Here is a 14289-nt window from a genome sequence, read left to right on the forward strand (position 1 = left end):
TGTAATTTATCAGGCTTGTGGGCAGATTATAATTTGTATAATCCACGGCACCCAGATAGGATGATTTTGGTCCTATATGGGTTAAAGCTTTTATTCCTCAGTGAAATTAACATTTTCACAGGAGTGATTTATGAAATGATACCCCAGAAGAGTTGATTCACCTCCCCTGGGTGAGCTGAGAAGTTGATGTGACTCCCAGAGAAGAGTTCACATCTCTTAAAAATCAGCCCTCAGGTCTGCCCAGAAGCTGCATGAATGACTAAATGCAATTTGGATGGGGAAATGCTTTAGCTCCCCTGGTTGCACGTGCAAAGCTGCAAGGTAAATTTTAGAGGGTTCCTTTACTTCCTCTTTTTATTAACATTTTTTTTTTATTTGAGAGAGAGATATACAGAAATAGGAAAGTAGACAGAGAATGGGTGCGCCAGGGCATCCAGCCATTGCAAACAAACTCCAGACATGTGTGCCCCCTTATCTGGCTAACGTGGGTCCTGGGGAATCGAGCCTCGAACCAGGGTCCTTAGGCTTCACAGGCAAGTGTTTAACTGCTAAACCATCTCTCCAGCCCTATTTCCTCTTTTAGTATGAGATGTTGGCTCCTACATGACGTAGTCCATTAAGAATGGATTATGAAACATCCATACTTTTCTTTAAAGAGTGAAGTCCAATGGAGGGTCATGGTTTAACTGTCATTTTTTTTGAGTAGTAAGAGAGACCAGAGAGTTAAAAATAAACTCGGAATTTTTGTGGCAGTGATGAATAATTGAGATGACCTAGTACTTTTAGCACCAATTCTAACCAAACAGAGAAACTTTCATCCATTTTCATCCAAATTAAGCCTCACTTAGGAGGCATCCACATGTTGGCCTGTGCTTTGCCACTCCTGTACATATGCTTGGGTCTGCTTCATCTGTTACTATTCAGAATCACCAAAAGGGGCAAAGTCACCTCCTGTATCACCCAGATAGTACTGAGTTGTGGCATTCTTATCAAAATTCAATGGAGACTTTGTGACTGCATCAAATTGGTCCAAAACATAGTGTTGCAATCAGCTTCACATTTCTATCAGAAAACCCCCAACCAAGATCAGTTTGTGGGAGGGAAAGCTCTATGATGGCAGAGGAAAATGATGGTACGAGCAGAGGGTGAACATCACCTCCTGGCCAATGTCAGGTAGACAACAGCAGCAGGACAGTTGTTGACAAGGGAGAAACTAGCCATAGCACCTATAAGCCTGCCCCCAATAATCCATCAGCTCCAGGAAGCTCCAATTCCCAAATTGTCACCAGCTGGGGACCTAGCATTCAGAGCACATAAGTATATGAGGGGACACCTGAATTAAATCCCCACACATAGCCTACCATTAAGAACATAGTATACTGGGCTTGCCTATGAAGCCTAAGAACCCTGGTTCAAGGCTTGGTTCCCCAGGACCCACGTAAGCCAAGTGCACAAGGTGGCACATGCATCTGGAGTTTGTTTGCAGTGGCTGGAGGCCCTGGTGCACCTATTCTTTATCTATCTGCCTCTCCCTGTGTCTGTAACTCTCAAATAAATAAATAAATTAAATAAACAAAAAAAGATTTAAAAAAAGGAGTTAAAAAAAGAATGTAGTATCCTTATGTTACTATGGAGAGCAAGAAATACAGATTATGAGTGATCAGAGGCCTTCAGTTGTGCTTCCTTAACTAGTTCTCATATAAAAGTAGTTTCTTTAATTGACCTTAGTATATATTTAGCCCTTCAGGAAGAGGCAAATGAGACCAAAGCAATAGCATTGTCTTACCACGTCCAGATCCTGGGAGCAGTTCTCTTGGCGACTCTGCCTTATGAGCTCCTAGGAAGTATGCATACTCTTGAGTTTTATACAGTTGTTGACTCATTTCATCAGGGGTTTTTATAAGTCCATATCCATGAACTTTTTTTTTTCAAGGTAGGGTCTCACTGTAGCTCAGGCTGACCTAGAATTCACTATGTAGTCTCAGGGTAGCCTCGAACTCGTGGTCATCCTCCTACCTCTGCTTCCCAAGTGCTGGGATTAAAAGCATGTGCCAACACGCCTGGATCATATCCATGAAATTATTAGAAGGTATTTCAACTCTGAAACAAATTAATAATAGTGTCAAGTGCCTACTGTATATCTTCATTTCTCCTATCATGAGATGTAGGCATTTTGATTCCCTTTCTGTGAATGGAGGAAACTGGGTGTAAACAGTGACTTAACTGGTGTCAGAACAAGAACTATAGCATAAGACTTGCTGACTCCAAAATTTGTTCCCTCTTCATTTTACTACAGTTACTTAAAGGTTGTAGAGAAGATATTGAATGCTTAGAGTCTGTCCAAAGATACTTAAACCTTTCTGGATCAGGTTGCTCTAAAATTCTCATATAAACACAAGCGTGTCAGGAGTGGCCATGTGTCTCTGTCATGTGACTTGGCCTAGCTGTAATGGTTCTGGGTGTCAGAAGTGGAGTGAGGGAGACTTGCAGGCTTATCTACAGAAAAAGAAAGGAAGAAAGAAAGAATAAAAAGAGTTCAGGCTGTCTGATATGGCACCAAGATTAACCACAATCTTTTGGCACACAGGTACTCCATCAAAATTTCTGTTGTACCCCACTATAGTTATAATGGTTTTTAAGAATGTTAATGATTAGACAATATTTACCCAAATATTTATTTTGCTTTGTAAGTGAATGACTTTGTTTAGCATCTGGATTTAAGTGAAAACAGATTATAACTGAAAGTCTTTCTTAGACATTTATGAGAAATAATTAATTTATTTCCCCTAAAATAATTTTCCCTACCTTGCTCCCTACTCTTATTTTGACCTCTGCTTTGGTCTTTTCATTCACCCACTGGGACTTGTATATTCCCAATAGAACTATCCTCCTTTGTTTCTCTTCTTCCTTTTAGAGTCCAAAATATGAGATAAGTAATGGACTAATGTGAGAAGAACTAAAGCTATTTCTTTGGAGTTCTGAAGCAAAGTTTGTGGTTTTGTTTTCTTTTGTTTTTACACACAGTTGGCTATGCCCAGGAAAAGATATTTTTACAGAAATACTGGACATTCAGCTCTCCACACTGGAGTGGTTTCATATATGTTCAATTTGGATCACTTGGACCCATAGCCAGATTAAGACTTGCATAGCTGTGAAGCTAGGCACTAACAGATCATGCAGTGGGCATACACTTACTGTACTGTAGCAAATTCAAAAGAGGAGTTGAGGGTCCAGAGAGATTGTTAAGTGCTTGCTGAACAAGCTCGATGGACTAGAGCCTGGATTCTAAGCACCTATATAAAGCCAGACATAACAAGCATCTGTATTCCAACTGTACCAGTGGCAAAGGAGTGAGTCAAGAGAATCATGAAGCTCTGGGATCAGCTAATCTTGTCTCCATAGAGACAAAACAAGAGAGACCCTGTCTCAAAATAAGGTGGAAAGAGAGGACCAACCCCTCGAGGTTGTCCTCTGACAACTACATGTGCAGCATGGCATGCATGTGCACATCAATACATACATACACATGTTCAGCCATACACACACAAAGTAATAATTTTAAAAGGAAGACTCAGTTTCCATGTCTCTAAAGCAAATAAGAATGGGCTGTATATCTGCTTAGCTTTCCTGGACAAAGGTTCATAGCCTTTATTTTAGTAGTATGTATTTAAATGAGCAATAAAGATGCTTGGCCTTATTTTACACATATTGAATCTCCTAAAGACTATGGTCCTATTTAAAATATTTTACTAAAATTACTTGATTTTTGAATTATAAAGTGTGTAGCAGAATGTTTATTTAATAGGACTTTAGAGTATTTGAAGCACTAGTCTTAGTTACATTCATCTGCCAAGAGAAGCCTAATGGTTACTATGTTCTAGCAGTTCTGGCTAGGGAGTGGTCTTGATTTATTTTTAAAATTAGAAGAAAAAAGAAATATTATACTTGAAAAGTAAATGGGACCACTTATGACTCTTAAATCAGTTAAAAATGTTCATTTGAATCTCTGAGTATATAACAAAAATATTTTCAAACTTCATGAAAACTGGCATCACCAGAGGCAAGGATATTATAGGGATGGGAATCTTTCCCATATTTGTCACCTCCCATCTTCCCAGGCCGAGCCAGTCACTGCAAAGAAGCTTCTGGCTCAAAGAGTAGTTGTGTCACTATGCGGTGGTATAACCAGTTCAGTGATGCAGGTGGTGCTTACACCTTGCACAGGAATTCAGTAGTCATGAGCGTGCAGTGGTAGTATTTGTGAAGGACACAGTTTTAAAGTTATCACATCTGTCTTCCCTTGATACATGTATGAGTGACCATTTTTAACTGAAACTTTTTTTCACTGTTAATAACAAGCTAGAGCTGGAAAGATGGCTTAACAGTTAAGGCACTTGCCTGCAAAGCCAAAAGACCAAGGTTTGACTTCCCAGTACCCATATAAAGCCAGATGTACAAGGCGGCACATGTGTCTGGAGTTCACTTGTAGTGGCTGGAGGTCCTGGCATGTCCATTTTCTCTATATGCCACTCTCTCAAATAAATAAATGGATGGATGAATAAATAAATTAATGGCAAACTAGGAGCAGATATTGTCTCTTCTATTGTACCCTGAATAGTTACAAGTACTACAATTGCACACACAAATTTCAAACCACTTGAGTGTAACAGAATACTGTTTCCCCAGCAATGTAGGTTACAGGGATTAATTAGACCATTTTTGTATGTCCTCATCAGACTTTGTTTGGCTGGAACTCTGCACTCCTTAATGCTTGCATGTTTACTAATTTATTATTATAACCCTTGTATTTGCCTTTGTTCCTTCACAACTAACACACTGGCCTCAGAATGCATGAGTTTTGTGTATACTACTGTGTGATTTAGCAACTAATGAATATATCAATGGTAATGTCTTTAAAATGTTCATTGGAATTATTGTACTTGGAAACATTTTTCATTAAGAATATCAATATGGTATTCAATTCATGATTATGAACTCTGAGAATAATTGTTTCCATCTCTGTGTTAGCTTTTTATTTAGTCTAAAGGAAATTTCATTATTGGCTTTGTGGTTACAAAGTATGATTCTGTGTATTAACATTTTGAAAAAAATCACTGTTTTGTAATTTTTAGAGGCTAAAATTCAAGCATTCCAGTTTGAGCAATGACAGTTATTTTCCTGGCACTTAAAGCTTTGCTGTAGCTGCTTGTAAAAGTAGAAGTCAGAGGGCTTGTTCAGAGCTAAATTTTCAGGTATTTAAAAATGATAGGTAGTTGCATAATATTTATTTCATATGTTTTCAATGTCTCAGGACTCTATCTCCTGCCAAGTCTCCTTCTTCATCAACTGGGTCTATTGCCTCCAGCAGAAAATACCCTTACCCAATGCCTCCACTTCCTGATGAGGAGAAGAAAGTGAACCGACAAAGTGCCAGGGTATGTGGCAACTTGTACATGCTTTATACTTGGTCATTATCACTATTGCTGAGCTCATTTAGTCCATTTTTCCTTTCTTTCCCCTCCTAACTACTTTGCTCTGCTCTGCTCTGTTTTTCTCTCCAGTTCTTTGTCTTTGAGACAAGGTCTTGCTGTGTCATACTGACTAGTGTGGTACTATAGCCCTGGCTGACCTTGAACTCATGAGAATCCTCCTACCTCAGACAACCAAGTGCTAGGATTTTAAGTATGCAACACCATTCCCTGTTCTAGTTTACACTTAAAATGAAAGTCAGTTTGCATCTTATTTGTAAGAAAATGAGAAATATTTTAAAATATTTGTAAATTAATCTGGACTGGTATGTTCTAGAGATAACAAATGTACGTAAATTAGTCAATGACTTGTACTTGTACTAAACTCCATGTTACAAAAACAAAGGATTCATTGTGGCTTGTTAGTTTCTGAATATCACTAGAAATGCCAGATACTAAGTAAAGTAGCCTCCTTTCCATGCCCATTTTGCCTGAGCAGACCTTTTACTAGCTAATAACAACTCAGCAGGATTTTAGAAATAGAAACTTGTGACATAAAAGACAGATCAGTATCTTGGAAATGAGGATATAATTTGGATATAAGGAAAGGGGATTTGGAAAATCAGTAATATTAAAAAAATTCTATACAGGGTATGATAAAAGTTTTATAGCCTTTTATGTTTAAAAAATAGCCAAATTTGCTTATTAGTTTGTGGTGCTGGGGATTTAATCCCAGGGCTTTGCTCATGCTAAGTGAGGGTACTACCTTTAAGCCATACCCTCAGCTTCCCCAAAATACAAATTTTAAAACAAATAAGGAGTTGTTCATTTGTTTATATAAAAATGACTCTCCAAGAGTTTTAAAAATTATTCCTCTGTACATTTTCATCACTATTCTACTGTGTGATAGTGTTCCTGGAACACATGTGTTTTGTGAAATTTGACATAGTTTATAGAGGCATACCAACCATCTGTAAATTAAAAACAGAACCAAAGAAAGATTGCTAATATCTGGACTGTTGTAGTTAGTTATATTGTTATGTGGGTGTAAGAAAGGTATATTTCAAAAAAGTAAAGCTTTAAAAGCTATTAGCAGAGGCAAGAGAGATGGCTCAGGAGTTAAAATCATTTGTAGATCCTGACAACTGAGGTTTGACTCTCCAGTACCTATATCTAGCCAGATGCACAAAGTGGGCACATGCATCTGGAGTTCATTTGCAGCAACAAGAGGCTCTGGCCTGCTTATTCCCCCCACTCTACCCATCCTCTCTCTTTCTGTATCCTTGTAAATAAATAAATAAAAATAGTTTTGAAAGCCTTAGCAGATTTTCCCTCAGTGGGTTCTATCTTCTTATGCTTTTTAGTCTTGAAAGATATGTTAGAGCCTGATGGATCCTGAAGCCAAATTATGGGTTCAGGAAAATGTAGATGATTTATATTTTGAATTGATCAAACCAGAGTCAGTAAGGAAATACAAATCATTAAAAGTTGATCAGAGCCAGGTGTGGTGGCACACACCTTTAATCCCAACACTCAGGAGGCAGAGATAGGAGGATCGCTGTGAGTTTGAGGACACCCTGAAAATACAGAGTGAATTCTAGGTCAGTCTATGCTAGAGTGAGACCCTACCTCAAAAAAAAAAAAAAAAAGGAAAAAAGAAAGTGATCAAAAATGTCATTCAAAATAAGCAATACAATTTTGTTAATTACAAAAAACACCTCTGTATGTCAATATCAGAAATGGTAAAAAATGGAGAAAAAATGTAACTCAGATTTCCAACACTCAGTGTTCTGGCCTTACAAGTCTTGCTGATAGACAGCCTGTTGTTCATAGTATGCTATGTTACAATGAACTCTAAGGCTGCTGTCAGTTTTTCCCTCCTTAGAGAATTGTCTAAGTATAGCACCCTACTTTTTTATTGCTAACTATATCACTGTTTTGCTGTATCACATTTGAGACATTTTTCTCAGTTGGTGTCATCAGAGATGTTAACACAGGAGAGCCCATGCAAATGATAGCTCTTGAGGAGAACTGAGTAGCCCCTGCTCTTTCCGTAGTCTTAGCAGGGTGAAGGTAAAATCTCTAACAGCTCTAAGAGTGGTGTGAAAGATCTGATTTGTTCTGTTTTCTGTGGAGTAGCCCTAGCAGAATCCTTCAGATTAGCAGGCCCTCTCATAGTTTTCTTGGTGAGCTGTGAAAGATTGAACAGGTAGATAGTCCTGTCAGAAGCCCTGTGTTATGGCCACACAGATACTGGCAAAGTGATGTCTTTTGCTTCAAGTGATGTGTCAGTTCTTTGCTCATTGTTTCTCACAAGCACAATCATGACTCTTAGGTCTTTTCATTTCTTTGTTTCTTATTCTTCATGAAATCTGATGCCTATTATCTCATTTTTCTTAATCACCACTGAAAGAAATTTAGGCTCTCTGAGATCAAAGTCTTGTCTTTTTTTAAAGCTTATTTCTATTTTTAAAAAATATTTTTATTTTTATTTATTTATTTGAGAGAGATAATGAGTCAGAGAGAGAGAGTGTGTGCAAGAGTGAGAATGGGTGCGCCAGGGCTTCCAGGCACTCTGCAAATGAACTCCAGATGCATGTGCCACCTTGTGCATCTGGCTCATTTGTGTTCTGGGGAATTGAACTGAGGTCCTTTGGCTTTGCAGACAAGTGCCTTAACCACTAAGCCATCTCTTCAGCCCAGCTTCTTTCTATTTTTTAAATTTTATTTTATTTTTTGTCTTTTTGAGGTAGGGTCTCACTCTAGCTCAGGCTGACCTAGAATTCACTCTGTACTCTCAAGGTGGCCTTGAACTCATGGCGATCTTCCTACTTCTGCCTCCCAAATGCTGGGATTAAAGGCATGTGCTACCACACCCAGCATATTTTTTGAAAAAAAAATTTTTTAAGCTTTAAATTTTTTTTGTTTTATTACTTATTTATTTATTTGAGAGAAAAAGAAAAAGACAGAGACAGAGAAAAAGAAAGAGACAGAGAGAGAGAGAGAATGGGCACGCCAGGGCCTCCAGCAACTGCAAACTCCAGACGCATGCGTCCCCTTGTGTATCTGGCTAACGTGGGTCCTGGGGAATCGAGCCTTGAACCGGGGTCCTTAGGCTTCACAGGCAAGCGCTTAACCACTAAGCCATCTCTCCAGCCCTGAAATTTTTTTAAATGACAGCTTACATACTTACAGACAATAAACCATGATAATTCCCTCCCCTCCCCTATTCCCCCTTCACAAATCCACACTCCATCATATCCACTCCTTCTCTCCATTAGTCTCTCTTTTATTATGATGACATCATCTTTTCTTCCTATTATGAGGGTCTTGTAGAGGTAGTTCTAGGCACTGCGAGGTCATAGATATTGAGGCCGATTTCTGTTTGAGCTATTGCATTGTAAGCAATCCTACCCTTGTTTCAGCTCTTCATTCTTTCTGCCACCTCTTCTGCAATAGACCCTGAGCCTTGGAAGATATGATAGAGATGTTTCAGTGCTGAACACTCCTCTTTCACATCTTCTCAGCACTATGGTGCCTTTTTGGTCACCTCAATGGTCATTGCCATCTGAAAAGAGAAGCTTCTCTAACCAAAAGTTAGAGTAGCATTAATAATATATGGTATGAATGTTAAGTAAAGTGCTTATAGCAGTTTGGTAGGCATAATATATGCATTTAGCCAGATAAGAACAGGCATTACATTTCTAAGTCTCATGACCTCCTGCTACCCCCAATGGGCTTTTGATTAAGTTTTTAATATCAGGCATGTATTCCCTCCCATAGAGCAGGCCTCCAGTCCAATTAGAGAGCAGCTGGTTTCCCCCATAACAAACATGCTACTCTTTTTAAAATTATTTTTGTTTTTATTAGTTTAAGAGCAACAGACAGAGAGACAAAGGCACAGAGAGACAAAAAGAATGGGTGCACCAGGGCCTCCAGCCACTGCAAGCAAACTCCAGATGCATGTGCTACCTTGTGCATCTGGCTTATAGGGGTACTGGGGAATCGAGCCTTGAACCAGGGTCCTTAGGCTTCACAAGAAGTGCTTAAGCACTAAGCCATCTCTCCAGCCCCCAGACATGCTACTATTGTACTTGTTGACTCATTTGGCCTGGCTAGCCCATCTTGAGGCTTGCAGTGTCCACTATTTTCACCACTGATGTCTGCTGTCTCCCACAAGGCTGCATGCAGTATAGCTTTCTCCACCTTTCTGTCAGCTGGTCTACACAGAAGACATTTCCAGCTCAGCCCCTGTTTGATTTCTTGATGACCTTGCAACCCAGGCATGTGGAGTCTTTAAGCAGTAGGGTCTTATCATCTATTCCTGGTAGGAGACCAAGAGCCTTGGCAATAGCCTGTAATGTTTTGGGGACATCAGGGACCTCCCTGGCCAACAACTCACTGGAAGATATCCTATCCCTGGCACTGAAATTTTTTAGTTAACAGGCTGTGGCTTCTGGGTGTGCCATTATCCAAAATAGTAGGTTATCATATGGCTTATTCACAATACCCTGAAGTTTGATTAACCCTCCCTCCACCCTCTTTTTCTCATTCTCTTCCCCTGATCTCACTTAGGCCATTAAACCCACAGAAATCTGTCTTCTTAAATATATACAATCCTCTCCCCTTGAGTCCACTCCTCTCCTCCCTCCCTTATAGCCCTTTTCTTTCTTTTTTTTTTAAACAATTTTTTGTTCAATTTTTATTTATTTATTTGAGAGCAACAGACACAGAGAGAAAGACAGACAGAAGGAGAGAGAGAATGGGCGCACCAGGACTTCCAGCCACTGCAAACGAACTCCAGATGCGTGTGCCCCCTTGTGCATCTGGCTAACGTGGGACCTGGGGAACTGAGCTTCAAACCGGGGTCCATAGGCTTCACAGCGATCGCTTAACCACTAAGCCATCTCTCCAGCCCCCCTTTTCTAACTTACTGGACTCTTATACCAATTTTTTCTTCAACTCACACACGTCTGAACATTTGTAACTAGGATCCACATATGAGAGCAAACATGTAACATTTGGCTTTCTGGGCCTGGATTACCTCACTTACTATAAGTGAGTATAAATCTTGTCTTTTGCCGTTAGATCCTGAACATTATGTCTTCTTTTCTTGGGATATTCTGTAAGTCTCCAATGAACTCTCCATCAATAGATGTGGTCCTTCCACTCACAAAGATCCTCATAGTTGAGACTTCCCTTTGGGTTTCAAAGGACAAGTGAGTTGGGATCTTTTCAATGATAGAAATATATAAAACTGGACTGAGGCAGATGAATAGGTTGTTTTTACAGTTTGTAGCATATGCTGCCATTTGTGTTAGAAGATTACCATGAAGGTTTGAGGGACTGTGTTAAGGTAACCAAGGTAACCTATATAGAAAGATGTATTTAGCCAGGTTTGGTGGTACATACCTATAATACCGGTACTTGGAAAGTAGAGGCAGGAGAGTCAGGAATGGTGAACCTCAGCTACATAGTGAGTGTGAGGTCAACCTGAGCTACACAAAACACTCTCTATCAAAACAAAACACTGGTTAGTCATTCTCCCCCAACCCCCCAAAGAAACAAACTCATCATGGGGATAAATAGAGGTTCAGCAGTTAAGGCACTTGCCTCCAAAGCCTAACAACCTGGTTCAATTTCCCAGTACCCATTTAAAGCCAAATGCATATAAAATGACAAAGATACAGAGAAAGAAATAAAGGAAATAGTCCCATTTTCAATAGCAACAAAAAAATAAAATACCTTGGAATAACATTAACCAAGGAAGTGAAATATCTATACAAGGAAAACATAAAAATGCTCAAAAAAGAAATTGAGGAGGACTTGAGAAAATGGAAAGACCTCCCATGCTCCTGGATAGGCAGAATTAACATTGAGAAAATGACAATCCTACTAAAGGCAATATACAGATTTAATGCAATTCCAATTAAAATCTCTACAGTGTTCTTCACAGAGATAGAAAAAATGATCTCAAAGTTCCTATGGAAAGGCAGAAGGCCTCGCATATCCAAACATATCCTCAGCAAAAGAAACACCTCTGGAGGCATCATCATATCTGACCTAAACCTATATTACAAAGCCACAGTAATAAAAACAGCATGATACTGGCCTAAAAACAGGAGTGTAGACCAATGGAATAGACTTGAGGACCCGGACTTTGGGTTAAGCAAGTATAGCTACTTGATATTCGACAAAGGCCTGAACAATATAGGCTGGAAAAAAGACAGCATCTTCAACAAATGGTGCTGGACAAACTGGATAACCATATGCAGGAAGCTGAAACTTGATCCACACATTTCACCATGCACTACACTCAAATCCAAACAGATCAAAGACCTCAACATAAGACCAGAAACTCAACTACTACTGGAAGAAAATTTAGGAAGTACTTTCCATGATATAGGAATGGAAAAAGACTTCCTGAACAAAACCCCAGTAGCTCATGATCTTAAAAAGTCACGCAACCAATGGGATCACATGAAGCTGAAGAGTTTCTTTACAGACAAGAATACAATAAGCAAAGCCAATAGATTACCCACAGAATGGGAGAAAATATTTGCAGGTTATCCAACTGATAGAGGCCTAATCTCTAGAATCTACAAAGAACTCAAAAATCTAAGCAGTAAGAAGTCAAACACCCCACTCACAAAATGGGACAAAGAGCTGAACAGGCAGTTCACAGAGGAAGAAATACCAATGGCAAACACATACTTAAGAAAATGTTCATCATCCCTAATCATCAGGGAAATGCAAATTAAAACAACTATGAGATTCCACCTTACCCCAATAAGGATAGCAAACATCAAAAAATCAAATGAAAATAAAAGCTGGTGAGGATGTGGAGAAGTAGGAACACTCATCCACTGTTGGTGGGAATGCAGAATGGTACAACCACTTTGGAAAGCAATATGGATACTCCTGAAAAAGCTGACTATAGAGATACCAACAGACCCAGTTATTCCCTTACTGGGCATCTACCCTAAAACCTTCAAACCACAGGCCAGAGAGATTTGCTCAACCATGTTTGTAGTGGCTCAATTCATAATAGCTAAGAGCTAAAATCAACCCCAAAGTCCATCACTAGAAGAATGGATAACTAAGATGTGGTATATCTACACAATGGAATTCTATACAGCAGTAAGAAAAAAATGGCACAATGAAATTTGAGGAAAAATGGTTGAACCTGGAACAGATCATTCTCAGTGAACTTACCCAATCACAGAAAAAAAATCACCACATAGTCTCACTCATCTACAGCACCTAACCTAAATCTACCCAATATACCTTACATATCCAGCAAGCATCTTGTGGACTAGACAATAGGATGGGTGGGGAGGGATGGGAGGACAGCAGAAGGGGGTGGGAAACACTAATTTTGACCTAAACAGCAATGGTACCATAAAATTCTACATCCTAAAAGGCAGACCAAATAGGTGAACCTTCACCAGGCCCTTACAGGTAACATCTGAACCACAAGACACTGGAGAGGGTAGGATCAAGGCTAACCTTAATCTTCTAAATCTTCCCTCCCTCCCTCTCCTTCTCCCTCTCTCTCTCTCCTCTCTAACTCCTGTATATTAGTTATCTTTTTCCTCATTTTCTTAGTGGGCACTGACCTGTAACTCCCAGTACCAGCATGGGGCTATCATCCACAATTAGCTTTTGATCAGAGAAAGCTACAACGTTTCCTAAAAGACAGATTTCTGTCAGAGTACTTGATGACCCACCAAAGGTTAGTGGTAAGACCCTACTGCTGAAGACACCATATGTAGTTGACACATAAAATGGAATGGCATGGCTGGAAGCTAGAAGAGAGTCAGTCCCCAGACAGTCATTGCATCTAGTGCCAGAAGGTGCTACATGGGCAAGTGGGAGAAAATGACCAATATCTGTCCAAGCAACTTGTGGTCTAACCTACTTAGCAGCAAATAACCTGTTGTGATGCCTCATCACTGAAGCAGACCAAAAATGAACCCATCATGGCTCAGGGAATTTTTGCAGAAGAGAGGGTGGAAAGAATGTCAGAGCCACATGTTGGGTCATGATATGCAGAGACATTTATCTTACCCATAACTTTGGGCTAACTCCACAATGTATGACCCATATATCTCAATAAGGAGGGGCCAATGGTGCGGGGTTAGGTCACAGATGAGCCTAATAATGTTACCAAGCTGACTGTATTTGCTGTATACAAAACTAATTAATAAAAAAGTATTAAAAATAAATAAATAAAAGAAAATTACAGCTAGATCAAAAACTGGCATTTGTAAACAATTATAAGGAAGAAATCAAGTTTTAGGAAATGCCCAGTGTCAGCCTGTAGTTGAAAAGACCAGTTTAATGTGAATAATCCAGCTTAATATGGACATGCTTTTTGGATAGATGAATAAAGATGGATTGATAAGTAAAACAATATATATTTATATAAAAATAAAATAAAGCCAAATACACAAAGTGGCACATGCATCTAGAGTTTGTTTTCACTGGCTAGCAGCCCTGGCAGGCCCATATTCTCTCTCTCTTTTCTTTGTCTCTCTCTGCTTGCAAATAACTAAATAAAATTTTAAAAACTCACTATGAAACATCTTATATATACAGTTAAAATGGAGTCTAAGTGGAAATTGTATATAACCTAAAGTATAGCCTTTCTTTTTTTTAAATTTTGTTTATTTTTATTTATTCATTTGAGAGTGACAGACGGAGAAACAAAGGCAGAGAGAGAGAGAGACAGACAGACAGACAGACAGACAGAATGGGTGTGCCAGGGCCTCCAGCCACTGCAAACGAATTCCAGACACATGCGCTCCCTTGTGCATAT

General features: G+C 39.3%; 1 protein-coding gene across 11 annotated transcripts in view; it reads left to right on the forward strand.

Moving 5' to 3' along the window:
* Adam22 (ADAM metallopeptidase domain 22) overlaps positions 1-14289 on the forward strand; it is a 255202-nt gene that overhangs the window by 223290 nt on the left and 17623 nt on the right. For all 11 annotated transcript variants that reach the window (XM_045160147.1, XM_045160149.1, XM_045160150.1 and 8 more), the window contains one exon: positions 5312-5435. In XM_045160147.1, coding sequence (XP_045016082.1) covers positions 5312-5435 — 124 coding nt within the window. The remainder of the gene's footprint in view (positions 1-5311; positions 5436-14289) is intronic.

This window comes from Jaculus jaculus, chromosome 10, assembly GCF_020740685.1.
Source record: "Jaculus jaculus isolate mJacJac1 chromosome 10, mJacJac1.mat.Y.cur, whole genome shotgun sequence".
Lineage (NCBI taxonomy): Eukaryota > Metazoa > Chordata > Mammalia > Rodentia > Dipodidae > Jaculus > Jaculus jaculus.